General features: G+C 43.7%; 1 protein-coding gene across 1 annotated transcript in view; it reads left to right on the plus strand.

Moving 5' to 3' along the window:
• THSD7B (thrombospondin type 1 domain containing 7B) overlaps positions 1–24,772 on the plus strand; it is a 593,888-nt gene that overhangs the window by 120,548 nt on the left and 448,568 nt on the right. Inside the window, exon 2 of the mRNA XM_075317161.1 lies at positions 1,139–1,311. Within this exon, the coding sequence (XP_075173276.1) occupies positions 1,170–1,311 (142 nt within the window). The 5' untranslated portion in view covers positions 1,139–1,169. The remainder of the gene's footprint in view (positions 1–1,138; positions 1,312–24,772) is intronic.

Here is a 24,772-nt window from a genome sequence, read left to right on the forward strand (position 1 = left end):
TTCACAATCCAAAAACTATAGACTAAAAAACCCTCTATTGTTGATAAGAGGAGGATATTTTGAAAGAAGTAAAATGCAAACTCGCCTCTTTTTACGAGATAAGAAGAATCTGGTTTGTGCCGTGAATGTATTTAGTTCTGAGTCGCTTGTCTAGATTAGATACATTGTAGCCAAAGAACTTTTCATTTGTTTACCTCTCTGGGTAGAAGGAAAACACAGATTTTGTAAATATGGAACAGAAAATGTTGTTGTTTTAATTTCTCATTATTCAACAATAAAAAATACAAATCGCCGTCATCAGAGATCGGTTCTATTGTTTAATCAACGCTGATACATTGTAACAAAGCCATCAGTAATGTGATTGCTTCCAGGTCACAAAGGGTTTTCAGCCTCGGAATCAGAACAATGAATGTTCTCATTCACCAAAAGATCTTGATAATATAAAATTATTGTTTTTTTCATTATTTCTTAACACTTGGAAATCTTATTACATGTTCTTACATTTACAGCTTCATGATATCAGTAGGTAAATGATGATGTGAGACTATGGATTGAACTCGATGGACTTAAGTCTACCTTCAAATTTTGAAACTTAAAAACAATAAAACTATGAATTTTGCAAAATGTTCGAATTCAACAGAATTTGAATGTTTTACAATTTGATTTGTGCAAATTGTAGGAATTTGAGGGCATGGGAAGGGGTTAAAGAAAACCCTTGAACTCACCTCTCCTTGGCTCCCCGTGTCTTCACTCTTCTCTCGCTCTGCTATCAGGCCTCCGGCGCTGCCGCTGTTCACTAGTTCTCATGGCGTCAAGTGGGGCGTTAATGATGTGCGTTGTGCCACATGCAATCAGAGCATCTGATCGGAGAATTGGCGGAGGCAAGAAAGGTATGGAGACGGCCGAGGAGAGGGGAGGAGAATAGGATTTTTCTTTAAACCCCTTCTTCTACAGATTGTATTTGCACCAAATTTATTTGATGCAAAGAAAAATGTCTTGAAGAATGGGAGATTTGTTCATTTCTAATGGTACCTGTTGTGGGAGCTTCGTGTTTCTTGTCACCTAGAATTCCGAGAAAATGTTATAATTAGGACTCATCATATTCAACCTTTATTTAACTTTTTTTTCTTATTTTTAGAAGCAGAAAGCAAGTGAAGAACGACAGCAGAATGTATGTAAGAAATGGAGCCGCTCCAGGCACCCGTCCCAGGCCGAGCGTGCACAGGTATCTGCTGCTCATGGCACTGCTTTTGCCCCTCACAGAAGCCGATTTTACACTTCAGGAAGTCAAACCGTTCACATGGAAATCAGGTAACACCCTATATTATGTGGTATAATCAGCTGAGCTATATCTGATCCTGGACACATAGACTGTTGGCTAGGACACAGAGCAGGAGGCAATATGATTTTGAGGGTGCAAATATACAGTAGTTGTCCTATCTGGATCTCGGTGCTTAAGGCTATGTGCCCACGTTGCGTTGTGTCCCTGCAGAAATTTCTGCAGCGATTTGAACAGCACATGTGCGCTTCAAATCGCTGCAGAAACACTGCGTAATGAATGCAGTGAAAAAGTCGATTTCATGCGTTCTGGATGCAGCCCCCACCATAGACAGAGTGGGAGCTGCATCCAAAGCACACCGAATAAGTGACATGTTGCTTTTTAGAACGCAGCGATTTGGCAGCATGCAAATCGCTGCGTTCTAAAACGCAACATGTGCATGGATTATGCACTATGTTCATAGATTGTGCTGGGGACGCAGGACGCATGCAGTTACGCTGCGGTGCAATACGCAGCGAAACTGCTCGCAAATACGCAATATGGGCACATAGCCTAAGAGGGTCCTAAAATCCCTGGTTTACACAAGAAGACAAGAGTATTATCAATGTGACAGTGGTTCTGGAACCTATCACCAGAATTTTCGCTATTAAATTAAAAGAATCCCCCTCTGCAGCTCCTGGGCTGCATTCTATAAAGATGCATCTTGCTACTGGCCCCCCTTTCAGACCTAAATAATAACTTTATAAAATATTACCTTTTGCTATTGTAATGAGGTTTGTTTGCCCCGGGGGCGGACTGTATTTCATCTGTTATCCCCCTTCCTGTCGCTGTTCGCCGTCCCCCCAGTGTTCATTTACATAGATGAGGAAGTCTTGCGCATGCGCAGTGGCACTATCGCGGGACAGAACACTGTTTTCAAAACGCGAGCGCCGGTGATGTTATTGTGCAGTCGCGAGATTATGGGCGGCGCTGTGAATGTCATCACCAGCGTCATCCAAGTATCCATCCATAATCTCGTGCCCGCGCTTTTACCTCTGCCTCTACCGTTAGGCGCTTGCGCTGACCATTGCATATTTTTATCATCCCCGTTACCTATTACCCATCTTTTTTGAAAACAGTGCTCAGTCCCGTGATAGTGCCACTGCGCATGCGCGAGACTCCCGGAGAACTGCGGAAGATGAGGGCGGCGGCCTCATCTATGTAAATGAACACTGGGGGACAGCAAACAGCGGCAGGAGGGGGGTTAAAAGACGAAATACAGCCCGCCCCCGGGACCAGCAAACCTCATTACCATAGCAAAAGGTAATGTATTATAAAGTTGGGGGCCAGTAGCAAGATGCACCTTTATAGAACGCAGCCCAGGAGCTGCAGAACGGGAGTCTTTTAGTTTAATAGCGAAAATTCTGGTGACAGGTTCCCTTTAAGGACTGTTTTGCAGATTTTGCATTTTGCCCAAGAGTTTCAAGTTATTAATTTGTGCTCCAAAATTGGTAAAACAGAAGTGTCTGGAGAGCCGTCAGTCCCGGTGTTATTATATGTATTTATCGATAACTCAAATTTTTTAAAATGACAACAGCTGTAATTCCACAAACCGCCATCAAGTAGGGTGGCGCTGTTACGGATCTAATTTATTTAGTTTATATAGGAAACAGCGCCACATCTGTAAATGGGTTGTGTCTGGCATTGCAGTTCAACTTCATTTAAGTGAATTGAGCTGAGCTGGAAAACCACACTCAACCTGTGATCGGGTGTGTTGCTGCTCCTGGATGAAATTCTAATTCTCTGATATTCTAAAACTCCTCTATCTAAAAACTAATTGTTTGCAAATACCTTTAATCACTTTTACAAAGTATTAGATCTCCCGGTGGAGATCCGGTTGTGCTACAGGCAATGTTTCCTGGGAAAAGTATGCAAATTAGCTCTCCATCAAAAGGGAAATAGAGGTGTCTCTATAAGGTAAGTCATTATCCGACCCATTACAGTACCTGTAGACGGCACTGTTTCTCACCGTAGCAGTGGTATACATAGAAATCATGGGACCCTTTTGCAAAAAGTCTGAAAAAAAAAAAGTTAAATAATCAACAGGTGTTCTTAAATGCAGTCATGCATGTTCTAGTAGGAGGCTAAACAGTGTCCAAGAAAGAGATTGCCCCGAAATAGAAGTATATTCGCTGCTCCCTATGCCCGGGATTATGGGAGTTTGGAGCAGTGAATATTCATGTTCTTTAATCTTTAATTAATAATTTTAATTCCGCTACAGGAAGCCAGCGGCTGGGTGATCACACGTGCTGCTATTAAAGAGCATGAATATTCACTGCTCCTCACACCCATAATCCTGCCCACCTCTCAGCAGCGGCTTAAGTTCATAGAGGTGGGCAGGATTATGGGTGTGGGGATGAGTGAATATTCATGTTCTTTAATACCGGCACACGTGACCGCCCAGCTGCTACAGGAAGCTGGCAGTTGGGTGATCATGTGTGCTGCTATTAAAGAAAATGAATATTTACTGCTCCTCACACCCATAATGCTGCCCACCTCTCAGCAGCGGCTTAAGTTCAAAGAGGTGGGCAGGATTATGGGTGTGGGGAGGAGTGAATATTCATGTCTTTAATAGCAGCACACGTGACCGCCCAGCTGCTACAGGAAGCTGGCGGTTGGGTGATCACGTATGGTGCTATTAAAGAACATGAATATTCACTGCTCTCCATGCCCATAATCCCACGTACTTCTTAGCTGCGGATTCAGTGCAAAGAGGGGGGGCCGGATTATGTGCATGGGAAGCAGTGAATATTCATATCCTTAATCGGCATGCACATTGCAGTACAGGAACCTGATGGGTCTCTGGTGCTGCAATGCATTTCAGCTTGATGTGAACCTCAGATACACATGCAGCTGAAGCCGGTTCTGGGATCCACTGGCCCCCCAGCACACGAGCCCCATAGCAGTCACGTGGCCTGCTGCCATTGGCTGTACACTACTACACAGTAGGGTTCTGACTGGCTGTGATCCCTGGTAATCCCAGTTAGGCAATATTCACACCTCTGGACCACCTGCGACTCATGGACCGGCCGCGAGTCTACAAATCTGAACTAGACAGCCTTAAAGGCATGTATGAGACCCGGTCGTGAATCTCAGTCTATACTCTATATGCTAATTGGACCTTAAAATAATACATTAACCCTTTCTTGTCAATGTAAATCCATAAAGCCATCAAATCCCGAGTGGAGACGACATCTGTATATTTTCAATCAGAGCTTTCTTGTTTTTATCCAGCTTGATGGAGATTGATTGTGCGATTGCAAAACCTAGGCTTCTTTATCTCAAACTTCCTACAATTGCTCAATTTTCGGTAATCCTATTTTTTTATTTTTTTTTTAAATTGAACTAAAAAAAAAAAAAAGAGATATTGTGGTGTAGGATCTCAACAGCAGAAATGATTTATTGCAGCGGCAACCTGCACTATTACTATTGCCAAAGGCTATTTGTTTAGCATTTATCTGTGAAGAAGAGGCATTGTGCATATAGCTGCTGTATGCAAATTGTGAACAGTCAAATACCATATATCATTTCCTGCGGCCCCATCCCCCTCCTCTCCCCCCTCCCTCGCCGCCCCCCATTTCTACTCTGTCCGTACCATTATTTTATCTGCAGTGAAATGAAACTATGAATTTTCATCCATTTCTGCGGCTTGTGTAGACAGCACAGTGAGCTAGTTTGTACATCTGTCATAATCATACTGATAAATACGGCAGCCGTGGGATATAAAATACACTGGTTTTTATATTCAGCCGTACGCCTTCTGTTCTCCGCTTATTATACCACCAGAGTGGGAGCTTTGTCTATTAACATGCCCAAGGAGTTTAATAATTTACTGCAGTTATCTCACTCCTGCGCCTTGGAAATTAATTAACCCTTTATCACACTCATTTATTACTTTTCCCTCTAAGTCGGGAAGTTTGCAAAATATAAATAAAAAAAATAAACAAAAAAAACCCCATTAAAAATAGAAATAAATATTTGACAATTTAGAGTCAAACGTTCTCATTCACATTTCCCTTTAGTGGTATCCCGGAGAGCTTTAGATTCATATTTGCTTTTCTATTCCATTTGTTTTTTAAATAAATATATAGAAATCAGTCGGCTCCTTAGAAATTTGTTTGTAAATTTGCAGTTTCTTTTGGATTCTGATTTTTTGTTTGCAGATATTTAGAGAATAGACAGTCCTAGATAACTGGAACCTGGCATAAAATTCTTCTGAAGTGACGTATTTACTTATGTGTCAAATTTGGAGCAAATTGGTCCAGTAGTTTGTTTGTAAATTCATATTTTCTGTTGGATTCTATTTGCAAATATTTAGAGACTAGAAAGTCCTAGATAACTGGAACCTGGCATAAAACCTTCTGAATTGACGGAATTCCTTATGTGGCAAATTTGGAGCAAATTGGTCCAGTAGCTTGTATGTAAATTCCTATTTTCTTTTGTATTCTGTTTTTTGCTTGCAAATATTTTGAGAATAGAAGGTCCTAGATAACTGGAACCCAGCATAAAACCTTCTGAAGTGACGGATTTACTTATGTGGCAAATTTGGAGCAGATTGGTTGTATAGTTTGTGTGTAAATTCATATTTTATTTTGGATTCTATTTTTTTGTTTGCAAATATTTCAAGAATAGAAAGTCCTGGATAACTGGAATCTAGCATAAAACCTTCTGAATTGACGTATTTACTTATGTGGCAAATTTGGAGCAAATTGGTCCAGTAGTTTGTTTGTAAATTCATATTTTCTGTTGGATTCTATTTGCAAATATTTAGAGAATAGAAAGTCCTAGATAACTGGAACCTGGTATAAAACCTTCTGAATTGACGGAATAAAACCCAAGTGACGGATTTACTTATGGGGCAAATTTGCGGCAGATTGGTCCAGTAGCTTGTATGTAAATTCATATTTTCTTTTGAATTCTGTTTTTTGTTTGCAAATATTTAGAGAATAGAAAGTCCTAAATAACTGGAACCCGGGATAGAACCTTTATGATTTATAATTTACTGCAGTTATCTCACTCCTGCACCTCGGAAATTAATTAACCCTTTATCACACTCATTTATTACTTTTCCCTCTAAGTCGGGAAGTTTGCAGAATATAAATAAAAAAATTAAACAAAAAACCCCCATTAAAAATAGAAATAAATATTTGACAATTTAGAGTCAAACGTTCTCATTCACATTTCCCTTTAGTGGTGTCCTGGAGAGCTTTAGATTCATATTTGCTTTTCTATTCCATTTGTTTTTTAAATAAATATATAGAAATCAGTCGGCTCTTTAGAAATGTTTAGACCGGGTTTCAGCTCTCCAGGACTTGTGTGCCAAATTTAAAGCAGATTGGTCCATTAGTTTGTAAATTTGCAGTTTCTTTTGGATTCTGATTTTTTGTTTGCAGATATTTAGAGAATACAAAGTCCTAGATAACTGGAACCAGGCATAAAACCTTCTGAAGTGACGTATTTACTTATGTGGCAAATTTGGAGCAGATTGGTCCAGTAGTTTATTTGTAAATTCATATTTTCTGTTGGATTCTATTTGCAAATAATTAGAGAATAGAAAGTCCTAGATAACTGGAACCTGGCATAAAACCTTCTGAATTGACGGAATTACTTATATGGCAAATTTGGAATAGATTAGTCCAGTAGTTTGTTTGTAAATTCATATTTCCTTTTGCATTTTGTTTATTGCTTGCAAATATTTCGAAAATAGAAAGTCTTAGATAACTTGAACCCGGGCATAAAACCCAAGTGACGGATTTACTTATGTGGCAAATTTGGAGCAGATTGGTCTTGTAGTTTGTTTGTAAATTCATATTTTCCTTTGGATTTTGTTTTTTGCGTGCAAATATTTCAAGAATAGAAAGTCCCATATAACTGGAACCCGGCATAAAACCTTCATGTGGTACATTTGGTGCAGATTGGTTGGGTCCTTTGGCCGCAAATGAATATTTGCTTTTTTGATACGTTCTTTTGGTGAATGTCTTGAAAACACTTTTGTATAACGTTTTTTGGTGAATATGCCAATGACAAGATCTTAGAGGGCTGAAACCTTCCGTAATTCCTGATTTTCCTGTGTGGCAAATTTGGAGCCGTCCTTCGGGTGTATATTAATATTTGCGTTTGTGTTTTGTCTTCTTTTTCTTGCAATTATCTCAAGAATGGTAGGTCTTAGGCTAAGGCGGGCTTTGCACGTTGCAACATCGGTAACAATGTGTTACCGATGCTGCAGCGATAGTCCCGCCCCCGTCGCACGTGCGATATCTAGTGAAAGCTGCCGTAGCGATTATTATCGCTACGGCAGCTTTACACGCACATACCTGCCGTGCGACGTCCCTCTGGCCGGCGACCCGCCTCCTTCCTTAGGGGGCGGGTCGTGCGGCGTCACAGTGACGTCACACGGCAGGCGGCCAATTGAAGTGGAGGGGCGGAGATGAGCAGGATGTAAACATCCCGCCCACCTCCGTCCTTCTCATTGCAGCCGGGAGGCAGGTAAGGTGAAGTTCCTCGCTCCTGCGGCTTCACACACAGCGATGTGTGCGGCCGCAGGAACGAGGAACTACATCGTACCTGTCGCTCCCCCGGCATTATGGAAATGTCGGAGGCTGCAGCGATGATACGATGACGACGATTTTGCGCTCGTTCATCGTATCATCTAGGATTTACACACTACGACATCGCAAGTGACGCCGGATGTGCGTCACTTTCGATTTGACCCCACCGACATCGCACCTGCGATGTCGTAGTGTGCAAAGCCCGCCTAAGTTTACATGTCCTGTAATCATCTGTTAGAACGGATCCCGGAGAGAGATGTCGGGAAACTGATTTCTGCCAGATCCGTTTTTTTTTAGTCTATGGTAGACGGATCCGTTAACGGATTGCTATTTATCTTCCATTTGTAATGGTTCCGGTGAGAAAGCAACGGATCCTTTACAAATGCAAGTACAACGGATGGTTAAATAGCCATAACGGATCAATTTTCCATAGACTCATGTTTAAAAATGGATGTGGCAGACATCCGTTATTTAACAACGGACAAAAAAATTGTGTTTGCACAACTTTTTTGCCAACAGATCTGACGAATCTGTGCTAACAGATGACTACAGGATGTGTGAACTGTCTAAGGCCTCCTTCACACGTCCATGTCTCCGGTACGTGTTTGGTCCGTTTCCTCACATACCGGAGACACGGGCACACGTAGACCCATTAAAATCAATGGGTTTGCGCTCACGTGCGTGTTCTGCCATGGACTGTGTGTCTTTGTGGAGCATACGTGTGCCCGTGTGCGCCACACGTAGACATGTCCATTTTTCTCCGGCATCACGGGTGTCACACGGAACGCAAACGGACCACACGGATGTGTTCCGTGTGACACACACCGGAGAAAACACACGTGTCTGAGAAAAAAATAAAAAAACTTTACTCACCTTCTCCAGCCCTGCTGTCTCTGCCGTTGCTGTCACTTGCTTCCGACCGCCGCTCATTATGCTAATTGAATATTCACTTCACTGCGGCCGGAAGCAGCATCAGCGGAGAGTCAGCAGGACCGGAGACTGAAGATCAGCACCACGGAGAGCAACGCCAAGGACAGGTGAGCAGAAAGTTCCCGTTCTCCGTGTGTTATCACGGATAACACACGTGTGCCATAAACACGGCTCACGGAGGGCAATACGCACCGTTGACACGTCCGTGAAAAACGTGCGTGATTATCACGGACGTGTGAAAGAGGCCTTACGGAGCTGAAAGCTGACTGGATCAGCCATTAGAGGTCCATAGGTCTTGAGCTTTCCCTTACTGATACTGATATCAATGGATCTCACCGATATTGGCAGATTTAGGCAACTTTTAATGTATGCTGCTTTATCAAGACCTCCATAAGTTTAATAGGGCTGTTATGAAATCTGTGTTGTTAAATGATTATGAGATAACTCTGCTTATTCAACCCCAGTCTACACAGCAAAGCTAAAAAATTGAAAATAGCAACTCAGAAACTAAAAAAATGTTGGCTTACTGTGAATGCTTCCCTGGGGTTTGTTCAATTTGGAATATTTTACCATATTTTTGAATTAAAAAAAATTATATAAAAGGATACAATTCTATTTTTACTTTCTCATGAAACATTATTTTTACCAGTGTTTTATTGTTTTATCTATTTTACTAAAAACCAATTCTGATTTATTTATTTTTTTAGCCAATTCCAACTGAATTTTGTTAAAATGCAGTAAAAGAAATGATGGCGCGGTGGAGGACCAGGTTACTTAAGAACAATGGAGAAGGATTTATGAAGGGTTTTGCAGTTTTTGTGGTGCTACTTTTGGCACAAAAAAAGTTTTAAAAACTTTTTGCTGCTTTTGAAAAGTTAGTGGGGAGATTTGTGCAGTTAGCTATGCAAATAAGTTGTACGCCAAGTTTGTAAATTGTGACTTTTTAAAGACTTGCAAAGAAAATTCTGCCTCCAGTTGAAGGATAGTAGAAAAAGAAAAAGTGAAAAAAACATCTCTAGGACAGAAATGTTCTATCTTTTATCAGCCTTTTGCCGTACTTCTTCAGCGACTGCATTTAATTTAGTCACAAAAAGACCCCGACGATTGTAATTCTGGGATAGAACATCCAAGTAGTTGATATCAGTGGGTAGAGGAGGAGATTATTGCAGCGAGAATCCTCAGATGGACCATTATCTGCACAGTGATTAACCGCGGAAGGAAATCAGTTCATTAATAAGAACATTCAGCATTTGGGTTTCGCTAAGTGTTTTCTTTTGATAATGTAATGAACACAATTTACAGCCATGGAAAAGCTCCTGGTGGGTCACTATCTCCTTTCTGATGGTTTGCGGTCTCTTGGGGCATTCTAATAATCTTTCATTACCAGCCCATAATTGTTAAATGGAAATTCTTTGTTTGGAAGAAAACTTCTGAACATTTCAAGATCAGTTTAGGTCATGGGTATAGGTTGTGTAGGGATCTTATGGCTCCATGAATCCAACCAATTTGTAGGTTTCCCAGACTGAAGTTGATGTGGGCGTTCTCAATTCTGACACGCCTTAATTTTTTTCAAGAAAACGATAATGTGAATGCTCAGAGCAAAAATGATAATCTAAATTCTCAGTCCGAAAAGGATAATGTAAATGCTTAGTCCGAATATGATAATGTAAATGCTCAGTCCGAAAATGATAATGTAAATGCTCAGTCCAAAGTCCTAAAATGATAATGTAAATGCTCAGTCCGAAAATGATAATGTAAATGCTCAGTCGAAAATGATAATGTAAATGCTCAGTCGAAAAATGATAATGTAAATGCTCAGTCCGAAAATGATAATGTAAATGCTCAGTCCGAAAATGATAATGTAAATGCTCAGTCCGAAAATGATAATGTAAATGCTCAGTCCGAAAAGGATAATGTAAATGCTCAGTCCGAAAATGATAATGTAAATGCTCAATCGAAAAATGATAATGTAAATGCTCAGTCCGAAAAGGATAATGTAAATGCTCAGTCCGAAAAGGATAATGTAAATGCTCAGCCCGAAAATGATAATGTAAATGCTCAGTCGAAAAATGATAATGTAAATGCTCAGTCCGAAAAGGATAATGTAAATGCTCAGTCCTAAAATGATAATGTAAATGCTCAGTCCAAAAATGATAATGTAAATGCTCAGTCCGAAAAGGATAATGTAAATGCTCAGTCCGAAAATGATAATGTAAATGCTCAGTCCGAAAATGATAATGTAAATGCTCAGTCCAAAAAAGGATAATGTAAATGCTCAGTCCGAAAAGGATAATGTAAATGCTCAGTCCGAAAATGATAATGTAAATGCTCAGTCCGAAAATGATAATGTAAATGCTCAGTCCAAAAAAGGATAATGTAAATGCTCAGTCCGAAAAGGATAATGTAAATGCTCAGTCCGAAAATGATAATGTAAATGCTCAGTCCGAAAATGATAATGTAAATGCTCAGTCCGAAAATGATAATGTAAATGCTCAGTCCAAAAATGATAATGTAAATGCTCAGTCCGAAAAGGATAATGTAAATGCTCAGTCCAAAAATGATAATGTAAATGCTCAGTCCGAAAAGGATAATGTAAATGCTCAGTCCTAAAATGATAATGTAAATGCTCAGTCCGAAAAGGATAATGTAAATGCTCAGTCCGAAAAGGATAATGTAAATGCTCAGTCCAAAAATGATAATGTAAATGCTCAGTTGAAAAATGATAATGTAAATGCTCAGTCAATTCAAATCCTAAGAAGAATGATTGATGTAGAAATGAAGGTTGTTGAAGGGATCTTCTGGCTTGGAGGGTTCCCCAAATTTATAGGTTACCCAAAGTGAAGTTGATATGGGCATTCTCACTTTTGACAATTCTTTGTGGTTTTGCCAAGAGAAACACAATAAATGTTCCATGTTCCTTTGGGACATCTGATTTTTAGAAGATCATGGTGATCTTCTACCACCTGATGGGTCCTCAACTCAACACGCCCTAATAGACCTGATTGTATAGCAGTTACATCATATTAAAAGACCAGTTATTTATATACAGTATCGGTATGGTATTTTTTTTAAGCACTTGAGGTCCAATCACTTGGATTTCCACCGATCCAAAGAATCGGGCTTGGAAGAGCCCTCTCTGTATAAAGCAGAGGAGAAGCACATGCACTTCCACTCCTGGAGAAAGCCAAGTACAGCGCTCAGCTCTCTCTCTGTTAGTCACATTAAGAATAAATTAAGTGGATTTTTGCACACTTCACCTTTGCTTTGTTCAGACAGGGATCTTTGAAGCCTCGTTTTCGATATTGGCGAGGGTCCCAGCAATCTAGCACCCAGACATCAGGAACTTATCTTCTATTCCCAGGAGAAAACTTTCAAACTTGCCAAAACCATTTTAAGGTTATCTGTTGGTAGGTTTTTGCTATTTAATCTGAGAGCAGCATGATGTAAGGTCAGAGAGCCTGATTCCAGGGATGTGTCACTTATTAGGCTATTGCCAGCGTCACACGGTACGATATATCGGGCGATATGTCATTGGGGTCACGGATTCCGTGACGCACATCCGGCATCGTCAGAGATATCGTACCGTGTGACACCTCTGAACGACTGTGAACGAGCAAAAATACTCACATTATCGTTGCTCGTTGACACGTCGTTCATCGATCCTCCTTCTGTGCTCCGGTTGTTCATCATTCCCGAGGCAGCACACATCGCTCCATGTGACACCCCGGGAACGACAAACACAGCTTACCTGCGTCCCGCTGGCAATGCGGAAGGAAGGAGGTGGGCGGGATGTTACGTCCTGCTCATCTCCGCCCCTCCGTTTCTATTGGCCGGCAGCTGTGTGACGTCGCTGTGACGCCGAACGTCCCTCTCCCTTCAGGAAGAGGATGTTCGCTGCCCACAGCGAGGCCGTCCGGTAGGTAAGTATGTGTGACGGGTGTTAACGACTTTGTGCGCCACAGGCAACTAATTGCTGTGACGCACAAATGACGGGGGCGGGCACGATAGATCGTCCCGTGTGACGCCGGCCTAAGTGTCGTAGTTTCAATACAATCGTGTTTTATCAGCAGGAGAAGATCACTACCAGACTAGGTGTCTTGTGCCAGGATCCTATACGTCTCAGAAGAACTCTAAGTAGTAGAGAAATGTAAGCGTTGCCCAGGTTGACTCTATCCTATGTATTCAATGGAGAATAGATATCTTTGAAGGACTCTCTGATATGTCATAGTGACTCGTGGACAATAAGCAAAGACGGCCAAGAATATGGAACTTAAGTGGGTGGGTGTGAGTAGATTGCTGTACCTTGAATTAACACCAAAGGTGGCTACCATCTACATTTTTTTTCTCCCTCTCATTTTCTCATCTTTGTTTATCCATGTCTTATATCGAGCACTTCTAATGATCAATGTCAGCTCCGTGGAGCCACCACCAGTGTTGGAGGAGCCCCAGAGTTGATGAGGAAGAGAAGCAGCATAGAGGAACTGGATAGTTGTCGGAAGAACACATAGAGCCATGGAGTGGGGACTATGAGTACCATAGCTTTATTGAGATCCCTTGTGGCTAAGGATGGTCATCTTTACCGGGGGACTCGATAATTATGTGTTACCCCTTCCCCAATTTTGATTATTTAAAGTGCCCATGTGGTTCTGATTGGTGCACTGGTGGACACAGACAGAAAAGGGCCCCTGGGCAAGAACAATATATGTGTTACGCTAGGTACAGGAAAGTACCAAGTGAATGGCGAAAGGAAAGGGAAACCCTGTGCCTAGGGAAGGGGTGAGATGGTGATCCTCTAACCAAACCCACTGCTTGTCCCCGGCTTTCCTCACTACCCTAGATAGGTTTTGTACCTATGCGCCTAGCAGGATACCTGACCCTCGCTAGCCCTTGTAGGAAATGGATGGATTGAGCGCTAAGTCAACTCCACTAAGTACTAGACAACACACAGGAAAAACACACAGGGGAAAGTATACGAATAACTTATCTCCAGATTGACTCAGGGAGATCAAAAGCAACAGCACCAAAGTTTCTCCAGATGAATACAAACCGACTGCTTGCACTCAAGACATGTAAAGAGTATTTTAAGCTATCACCAGCACAGAGCAAGGGGGAATGAGAGTATGTAAAGACACAAATTTAAAGTTCTGATGAATAACAGCTGAAAGGTGAGGAAATGCACAGGGTCCTAAAGGGAAAGGGATTAACCCCAAGCAGGGAAAGAGGGAAAGTCAGGAAGCAGCTTGTGTAGCGAAACACTGCAACCTTCTACAGCCGGACACCACAGGACTGTCTATCAAGCGTGACACACCCGTGCAACTCAAAAGCTCATCAAAATACACAATTTCACCTGCTTTGATAGTAGAAATTGGCCCCCTTACCTCTTGAGCCCCTATGTGGCTGCACAGGTGGCACCAATGGTATATGTGTTCCTGGATTGGAGTATTAACCAATTCACAGGATCCAATCCATCGCACACATCAGTAAATTGTGGCCATTGGATGAGAGTCCTAACATCCTGGCACCTCTTTATTTGATTAATCGGCCTGGCACAATGTCATTTGTGTGTCACACCAGAATGATGGCATCATGCCGGGTTGGCTAATCAATCGGATGCCGAGAGGTAGGAGGCGATTTTCATGGCTCCGGTCCGATGGCCACAGATTACTGACATGGTCGTTGGACCAGTTGTGATACCTTTTGGATTGTCTAATCGGGCCCCGGACTTAAGGGCGCTTTACACACAGCGACATCGCTAGCGATGTCGCTGGTGAAAGCACCCGCCCCCGTCAGTTGTGCATCACGGGCAAATCGCTACCCGTGGCGCACAACATCGCTAACAACCATCACATATACTTACCTGTCTAGCGACGTCGCTGTGGCCAGCAAGCCGCCTTCTTTCTAAGGGGGCGGTTCGTTCGGCGTCACAGCGGCGTCACTAAGCGGCCGCCCAATAGAAGCGAAGGGGCGGAGATGAGCGGAACGAACATGCCGCCCACCTCCTTCCTTCCTCATGGCCGGCGGCCGCAGGTAAGGTGTTGTTCCTCGTTCCTGCGGTGTCACACATAGCGACGTGTGCTGCCGCAGGAACGAGGAACAACCTGTGTCCTGCAACAGCAATGACATTTTTGAAAGGAACGACGTGTCAACGATCAACGATTAGGTAAGTAATTTTGATCGTTAACGGTCATTCCTGCGTTTCACACGCAACGACGTTGTTGCGTGTAAAGCCCGCTTTAGTGGGCATCCAACTGGTGTTTGAGCCCCGAGATTTTGCAATATGGATAGATTTGAAAAAAAAAAAATGGACAAACTCTCTGAATATTTTTGGATTGCTCGCAACGCTGACAAACTAATTTTGAGTCAGATGATAGGAAGCGGAGACACAAAAGCGTTGAGAGTCTGATGGAGGCGTCTCATGACACTGGGATGGAGCAGAATAATTGAGCCCATGCTTCATCATCCTGAGTGGGACGTACGGGGAATATTAAGGTATGAAGCCTCTGTTAGACGTGTCAGGATACGCTCTGCTCTCCAGAAATGTTCCCAGCAGCCGAGCGGCCTCTGATTTTGGATGCTGCAGCTCATTTGTCAATGTCCCAGCAATTTTATAGGCAGCCAAATTTCTCTATTAGAGGGTACGGCTACAATTCATTCATCCCTTCACACGCGGCTCCGTGCTGGCAAAGCGTTGGGGCCCAGAACGGGTCTTAATTAACATCAGTCAGACAATTTATCACTGCACAGATCCCTGTCCTGGTCCATTAGGCCTCAAGATGTGTGACTAGCAAATGTATGTGGCGCAGAAATGGCAGATGTGTGAGGCCAGAGTGCCCAACATCGCTGCGGTTAGCTCGACCGGACGCACGCGGGAACACTCATTTATGGGTGGTGTGCGGAAAACCACATCCTCATAGTGGACAACCCTTCCCGATTTTCTTGGACTTCTCAGCTGAAATAAGATTCAATTTATGCAAACTCTGCCAGAACTGAACATTATAGGTGGGTCGGCGATATTCTTGGAAGGGGGGCGGCGTTCCTGAGAGATCCTAGACCAAACCTTTACACCCCAAAAAAAGATGTGGGCTCAGATATCCCCAAATTCCCAAATCATCTGCACCTTCCTAGAACATCTGGTACTTTGCAAGAATTTATTGTGCTGGGATGTGACCGTGCCATGGTGGGTACGTAGTGTGGAGAGAGTATCCCAGGCGGTGTCCATGGGATATACATATCGGGGAGAGGAAAGACCCAATCTCATCGGTCCCATCCGCTCAGCAGCACTGGATCAGAAATGAGAGGCTTAGGCTAAGTTCACACATCAGTTTTTTCCAATCAGGCACAATCCAGTTTGTGCCTGATGCAACAGATCCGTCTCATATTGTGTAAACACTGATTAAGAACTGATGCGACGGATCCGGTAAAAAAACGGATCCGGGTTTTTTTTTCGTTTTTTTTTCTTTTTTTAATGCTGAGAGAAAGAGAGACCCCATCATCACCGCACAAACACCGGCACTACTGCCCCAACCATCACCGCACACGCAGGCACTCTCGCACGCATCATCACCGCACATACACCAGCACTACCGCATGCATCATCAGCGCACATGCAGGCACTCTCGCACGCATCATCACCGCACATGCAGGCACTACCTCATGCATCATCACCGCACACACAGGCACTCTCGCACGCATCATCACCGCACACGCAGGCACTACCTCATGCATCATCACCGCACACACAGGCACTCTCGCACGCATCATCACCGCACACGCAGGCACTACCTCATGCATCATCACCGCACACACAGGCACTCTCGCACGCATCATCACCGCACACGCAGGCACTCTCGCACACATCATCACCGCACACACAGGCATTACCTCACGCATCATCACCGCACACACAGGCACTCTCGCACGCATCATCACCGCACACGCAGGCACTACCTCATGCATCATCACTGCACACGCAAGCACTACCTCACGCATCATCACCGCACATGCAGGCACTCTTGCACGCATCATCACCGCACACGCAGGCACTACCTCACGCATCATCATCGCACACGCAGGCACTCTCGCACGCATCATTACCGCACATGCAGGCACTACCTCACGCATCATCACCGCACATGCAGGCACTCTTGTAAACACACAAAGAGGCGATCAAGTAGGTCCAAATACATTTTTATTATTAGTGCGGAATAGTGAAGGGGGTCAGAGACACGGTGTACATCACTGCAGTTAGCAAACATTAGATGCAAATATTGACATGCTGAACAATACATAGTCATAAGGATATATATATATATAAAGTCAAACATTGCAGGATACGCCCAAAAAGAAAATTACTCGTACTGGCATACTCACAGAGAAGATATAAACAGCCCTTAATATAAGGTGTATATCCTACATATAATGTATTTAATGCTGCTAATAAAGTAATAAACATAAAGAAAGAGCAGCTAGGAGACACCTAATATAGGTAGTGTAGATATCTTCAGTGCAAGATGTACTATACAGTATTCGATCTATAACATAGGGATTGGAGAAATGGAAAATTATTTATAGTGCAAAAGAGTTGATGTAACATATATCGCGCTAACACTGGTCAGGAAACCCACAATGTGAGACATTTAACCCAGTCAAAAGAGCATCCATTTAATCCCCATATAATGCACTGAGACATACGGTATATAAGAGTTATGGATAGAATCCATGGACCCGAGAGCCAGATCAGATTTGGGCAGAGTAATGCAAGGTAAAACAAGATTTACATATTACCTGGATATGAGCAACTGCAGTGGACTGCGCCCAATGCGCATTTCGGTATGTAACCTTCGTCAGGGGGTTGTCTTTTATTCCAAATAAAGTATTTTTTTGGGTGTATGTGTTTATATACTTTCACTTACAGGTTAATCATTGGGGCTGTCTCATAGACGCCTGCCATAATTAACCCCTTATTACCCCGATTGCCACCGCACCAGGGCAATTCGGGATGAGCTGGGTAGAGTCCCGGGACTGTCGCATCTAATGGATGTGGCAATTCCGTGCGGCTGCTGGCTGATATTGTTAGGCTGGGGGGCTCCCCATAACGTGGGGCTCCCCATCCTGAGAATACCAGCCCTCAGCCGTTTGGCTTTATCAAAATGGGGGGGACAGCACGCCGTTTTTTTATTAATTATTTATTTATTTTACTGCAAGATATAGACCCGCCCACCTGCGGCTGTGATTGGTTGCAGTGAGACAGCTGTCACTCAGCGTGGGGGCGTGTCTGACTGCAACCAATCATAGGCGCCGGTGGGCGGGGAAAGCAGTGAATACGAGATTGAATAATGGGCGGCCGGTATTTTCAAATCAGGAGAAGCCGCCAGAGCTTTGTGATAGCCGTGCAGCGCCGCGCCGGTGATCGGTGAGTGGGTGAGAGTGAGTCAGTGAGTGAGAGAGACAGAGTGAGTGAGGGAGTGATTGATTGATTTTCCGACAATAAATGACTTTATATCACTTCTGGGCATGCTCAGAAGTAAAACCCGGATCCGGTACATGCTTCCGGCGTTTGATGCATGCCACCGGATTCGGGGCGCATAGACTTTCATTATGCACAATGCCGCACAGCGCCGCACACGGCGCTATGCAGTTTTTTGCCGCTGGCAAAAAACGTTCCTCTCTGCGTCCTGTGCGGTTTGCCGGAGTGACGATTTTTGCCGCATCCGGCAAAAACCGGATCAAACGCAAGTACATGCGGCACAATCCGGCGCTAATAAAAGTCTATGAGGAAAAATTGCACCCGGCGGCAAAAAAAATGGATGCGTTTTTCCCGCAAATCGCCGGATTGTGCCGCAGAGAAAAAACCTGATGTGTGAACATACCGTTAGATACAGTGTCTCAGCAGTGTGTATCACGGTAGGCTGAGATACCTCGACTCTACAACTCATTATTCCACAATCGATCTGATGAGTTCACATAATAAGAAATTGCACAACATATGATAGAATACACTGGCTCAGTGACACAGCTTTAAATGTGATTGACTTAGGTACATCAGCTCATGCATCACATGGTAGGTTTAGATACATTGTCTCATCAGACCATATCACACATCATATGCTTAGGTACACTGGCTCAGCAGACAGTAATGCATATGATAGGCTTAGATACATGGACTCAGTAGACGTGATGGGTTTAGATGCACTGGTCAGGAGACATATTAGCCATAGCGCTCAACTTTGGATGAACAGAAAAACTGACAAATTATGCGGCACATGTATCGCGTTGTGGCAAGTTTTGGCCATGCCCCTATCTCTAGCCTATTGGCCATTTATTTCTGTCCTGGCAGGAGAAGTTGTCAGAAGAGCAGCGGCAGTGAAGGCCTGCAGGGGGTAGACCCAAATCTGGGACTGTCTGCTGCATCCTGTACAGTTGGAACTAGAGATGAGCGGATCCATTCACAGGACTCTGGTCCAGGTCAGTGGTTCCTGGCGGCTGGACGGGAGGCTGTGAATTAAACAATCAAAAATCCCCAATCATGAGCCAGCTAAAACACTCATAAATAAGGGGATAGTGACCATGACAATGGTATCAAGGTAAAATACTAAATTTTATCAATTAAATAATTAAAATACAAATCACATTAGAAAATTATATTAGCAGCAAAAAAATACAGGAAAATAAGGTGCATTGTGCATACACCAATCATTAAATATTATCCAACAATAAATTAACAATAAGTTATTATTCATCCAAAATGGATATTTTAATAGAGGAGTTCAGAATTATCCCTATTCCTGATCTCATATATGATGAACTGAATGTGATCAATTAGAGAGTTGAATAGGAATACTTCAATACCTTAATGGATGATCTGCTGGTCCTGCTTGCTGCATACCCCGACGCGCGTTTCATGCAATAGTCTTCCACAGGGAGGTTGTGAATGTCCTACTTTCCGGCGTCCCCGGCGACTTTCATTATCCTGGGCTGGTGTGACGTCATCTGTGCCTTCTGCTCATCTCTAGTTGGGACCTGGGGATTTATCATTTGTTCTTTCATTCATAGTCAGAGCAGTCGGAACTTTCTCGTCTTTATGTAGCTTCATATATGACATTGTTGCTTTTTGTGACTCTAAAGGATGCTTTACACGCTACGATATATCTTACGATATGTCGTCGGGGTCACGTCGTAAGTGACGCACATCCGGCATCGTTTGATATATCGTAGCATGTGCCAGATACGAGCGACGGTGAACGAGCAAAAATACTCACCTTCTCGTTGCTCGTTGACACGTCGCTCATTTTCTAAAAATCGAACGTCCTTCTGTGCTCCGGTTATTCAATGTTCCCGGGGTAGCACATATCGCTCCGTGTGACACCCCAGGAACGATGAACAGATCTTACCTGCGTCCTGCCGGCAATGCGGAATGAAGGAGGTGGGCGGGATGTTTACGTCCCGCTCATCTTTGCCCCTCCGCTACTATTGGCTGGCCACTGTGTGACGTCGCTGTGATGCCGAACGTCCCTCCCCCTTCAAGAAGTGGATGTTTGCCGCCCACAGCGAGGTCGTTTGGGAGGTAAGTACGTGTGACGGGGGTTTAAGACTTTGTGCGACACGAGCAACAAATTGCCCATGCCGCACAAACGATGGGGGCGGGTGCGATCGCAAATGCGATCGCACAACAAATTGAAACGTGTAAAGCAGCCTTTAGGCCGTGTTCACACATTGCATAAGTACTGCATTATTTGTTTACTGTATCAAACTACAATAATAACCTCCTATGATTATTGCATTTTTGCTGCCTTTTCTGCTTTCTTTGATGCGGTTTTGGATCAGATTTGAAGCCGCGTTTTTAAGTGTTTATTATAGTACAGAAAAGCTTTGATTCTGCACTTAAAAGAGTAACTCCAGTCTTTTACATGTGTTTTTTTAGGCTCCACATAGAAACCTGTAGAGAAAAATAAAGCACCAAATTGGGCACACCGCCAGAACCAAACCTTTTCTGAAGTATTATAAACGCGGATTCACATCTGCATCAAAAATGCATAAATAATGGGGAAATTGCATAAAAAAAATGCAAAACGCAATAATCCGAGAAGATTGTTATTGTGTCTTGTGGTTACCCGTAGAAAATGTGTCCAAAAAAAGCAATTGAAGAAACACAGCATTTACGGTGCGTGTGAACATGGCCTTAGTGTTACATTTTTATTATATTTTTGGGGGAGCTTTAATACAGAAAAATAATTACTCACACTGTGTTTTTACTCCTTTTTCCAATTACCTTAAAATAATTTCATCACTATGTTGTTCGAGTGAGTCGTCACAATTACAGGGACACCAAATATGTCCAGGTTATTTGCTGATTTGTGATGCTTATTATTTTTATTTTTTTATTTTTATTATTATTTAAACAAATAAAAGTGCATTATAATGTATTTTTTTTTTTTTTTTAGTACTTTCATAAGAAGAAAAAAAATATCTCTTTTAATTTCCTCTTTAGAATATAGGGACATAGAAATGCAGTGCTTTGTATAATGTATCTCTATGTACCTGTATAATCTGCCTGTGGAGTCAGAGGCTTCACTGCAGCTTCAAGTATACAAAAATTCTCCCAGTAACATCATTCAAAGGTTTAGCTGCTGTTTTGCTGAAACTGTATAAGTTATCGGTTCAAGTCCCTGGGACGCTCACACTAAAAAGAGAAATTTACATTTCTGCAATTAGAAAGAAATTGACATTTTTGCTATTGTTTGTCTTATTTTTTTAGTAATTTTCTAATAACAAAACAAACTGATTATTTTTCACCTCTAGAATACAGGAACATAGAGACACGCTGTTATGTACAGATGTATCTCTATATACCTGTATAATCTACTTCTGGGTTCCCTGCCTGCAGTACAGTTCAAGTATACCAAATCCTCTCATCTCTCTCAGTCTGAGCTGTGGCTCATTTGTAGAGCTGCTGCCTATGGACAAACAGTTCATGAGTTTAAATATTTGGGGGAGAGCAGAGAAGAGAAAAGTTTTAATTTATCTGTATGTTGGCCCCACCCACAAGGAATAGCTATGTGCAGAGAGATGCCGTCTCTGCCCTAGAGTAGAAGCTACATGCAGAGAGATGCCGGCCCTGCCCCCGAGGAGGACAAGCTGTGTGCAAAGACATGCCAGCCCTGCCCCTAAGGAGGAGCTGTGTGCAGAGAGATGCTGGCCCTGCCCCCGAGGAGGACAAGCTAGGTACAGAGACATGCCAGCCCTGCCTCTGAGGTGGAGCTATGTGCAGAGAGATCCTGGCCCTGCCCTAGAGGAGTTACATGAGGAGAGATGACAGCTCTACCGCACGAGGAGGAGCTATGTGCAGAGAGATGCTGGCCCTGCCCCCGAGGACAAGCTATGTGCAGAGACATGCCAGCCCTGTCCCTAAGGAGGAGCTATGTGTAGAGAGATGCTGGCCCTGCCCCAGAGAAGGACAAGCTATGTGCAGAGACATGTCAGTCCTGCCCCGAGGAGGAGAAGGAGCTATGTGCAGAGAGATGCTGGCCCTGCCCCAGAGGAGGAGGAGTTATGTGCAGAGAGATTCTGGCCCTGCCCCCAAGGAGAAGAAGCTATGCTTGGTGAGAAGAGAGGAATTCTGGATAAAAGCCCTTATAGCTGGGACAGCGGGATTAAACCCTAAAATCGGGAAAGTCCTGCTGAATCTAGGACGGTTGGGAGCTATGGTATTAGCTGCATATAGCACATCTGATTGTGATGACTCAGTAAACAGTATCACAAATTAGGTTTAGATACACTGTCTCAGGAGCATATGTTACATGTTAGGCTTAGATGCATTGTAGCTCACCAGACAAAATAGCAGGTGATAGGCTTAGATATACAGGTTCAGCCCTAGGAGCATATGTAGGTGCAAGGATTGCAATCATGCCACATCCTGAATACTAACGGGAGGGTTTTCTCTGTCCCATGTGACAAGACCAATGCTATTAAAGACTTCTGATAGTTGGGGGCCCTGTTGGAGAGCTTGCATTGGGGCCCATAAGCCTTAAATTGAAACCGTCATTTTAACTTTTATTTTATTTAATAAATCAATAGTACACATGAAAAAAGCCAACTTTGTAATATATCTTATCAGACAAATCTGCTTCTTTCTCTGCCAGATTTGATCGGTTATTATCAAAATTCTCAATTCTGCGGTCAAATCTGTATTCAGTGATAACTTTCCCCATTACTGAGATAGGAGATGGCAGTTGAAAAAAGAGGTGGGGTGGAGCTCTTCCTTTTAACTCCTCCCTCTGCCTCTAGCTCCTCCCTCTGCCTCTAGTTCCTCCCTCTGCCTCTAGTTCATCTCTCTGTCTCTAGTTCATCTCTCTGTCTCTAGCTCCTCCCTCTGTCTCTAGCTCCTCCCTCTAGTTCCTCCCACTGCTTCTAGTTCCTCCCTCTGCCTCTAGCTCCTCCCTCTGCCTCTAGCTCCTACCCCTACTTCCTCTCCCTCTGCCTCTAGTTCATCTCTCTGCTCTAGTTCCTCCCTCTACCTCTAGCTCCTCCCTCTGCCTCTAGCTTCTCCCTCTGCCTTTAGTTCCTCCCTCCACCTTTAGTTCCTCCCTCTGCCTCTAGCTCCTCCCTCTGCCTCTAGCTCCTCCCTCTGCCTCTAGCTTCTCCCTCTGCCTCTAGCTTCTCCCTCTGCCTTTAGTTCCTTCCTCCACCTCTAGCTCCTCCCTCTGCCTCTAGCTCCTCCCTCTGCCTCTACCTCCTCCCTCTGCCTCTAGCGCCTACCTCTACCTCCTCTCCCTCTACCTCTAGTTCATCTCTCTGCTCTAGCTCCTCCCTCTGCCTCTAGCTTTTCCCTCTGCCTTTACTTCCTCCCTCCGCCTTTAGTTCCTCCTTCCGCCTCTAGCTCCTCCCTGTCTCTAGCTCCTCCCTCTGTCTCTAGCTCCTCCCTCTTGTTCCTCCCACTGCTTCTAGTTCCTCCCTCTGCCTCTAGCTCCTCTCTCTGCCTCTAGCTCCTCCCTCCGCCTCTAGTTTCTCTCTCTGCTCTAGTTCCTCCCTCTGCCTCTAGCTCCTCCCTCTGCCTCTAGCTTCTCCCTCTGCCTTTAGTTCCTCCCTCCGCCTTTAGTTCCTCCCTCCGCCTCTAGCTCCTCCCTCTACCTCTAGCTCCTCCCTCTGCCTCTAGCTTCTCCCTCTGCCTCTAGCTTCTCCCTCTGCCTCTAGTTCCTCCCTCTGCCTCTAGCTCCTCCCTCTGAATCTAGCTCCTCCCTCTGGCTCCAGCTCCTCCCTCCGCCTCTCCCTCTACTGATCAGTTCTGGCAGAGAATGAAGCAGATGTGTCTGATAAGATATATTACAAAGTTGCTCATTTTCATGTGTACTAGTGATTTATGAGATAAAAAGTAAAACGACAGTTACACTTTGAGTTCCGCCGCTCCTCAGCGCACAGGGTCACCATTACGCTCAGACACATTGTTGTAGCAGACACTTTAGGCTTAGATACAGCAGCGCCGCTGCACAGCGCCCACACTCCTTGTGATGACTGCACGTAATGTGAGCGGCAGAGAATCACAGACACCGTGCGCTCACCTCTTGTCCTCGTCCAACCTAATGTTCAGATCAGAGTCCGCCACTCAGAGGAATCGGAAAAATAACTTTCTTCTCTTTGTTTTCTTCTCTGTTGTTAAATATCAAAGCCATTTCCTTTAATCAATAGCGGTGAGGAGTCAAGTCTTGTCTTCTCCTTGTTTACGGAGATGGGATTGTGCTGTGGATCCAGCACCGGGAGATCGAGCCGACACCTCCGCAGACTCGGCAGCGATGACTATGCCCTGTACAGTATATACAATATATATATATATATATATATATATTCAGAAAATACATTTTTTGCAGGTACTTTTGCTCCTATCCCGTTCATACATCTCACCTGCAGTCCTAGGAAAGGCTTCATCTAAGACTTTACTGCACATTAATCTCAGCTCTGCTACATCTGTATTTGCTGTATCGAC

Source organism: Anomaloglossus baeobatrachus, chromosome 7 (genome assembly GCF_048569485.1).
Source record: "Anomaloglossus baeobatrachus isolate aAnoBae1 chromosome 7, aAnoBae1.hap1, whole genome shotgun sequence".
NCBI lineage: Eukaryota > Metazoa > Chordata > Amphibia > Anura > Aromobatidae > Anomaloglossus > Anomaloglossus baeobatrachus.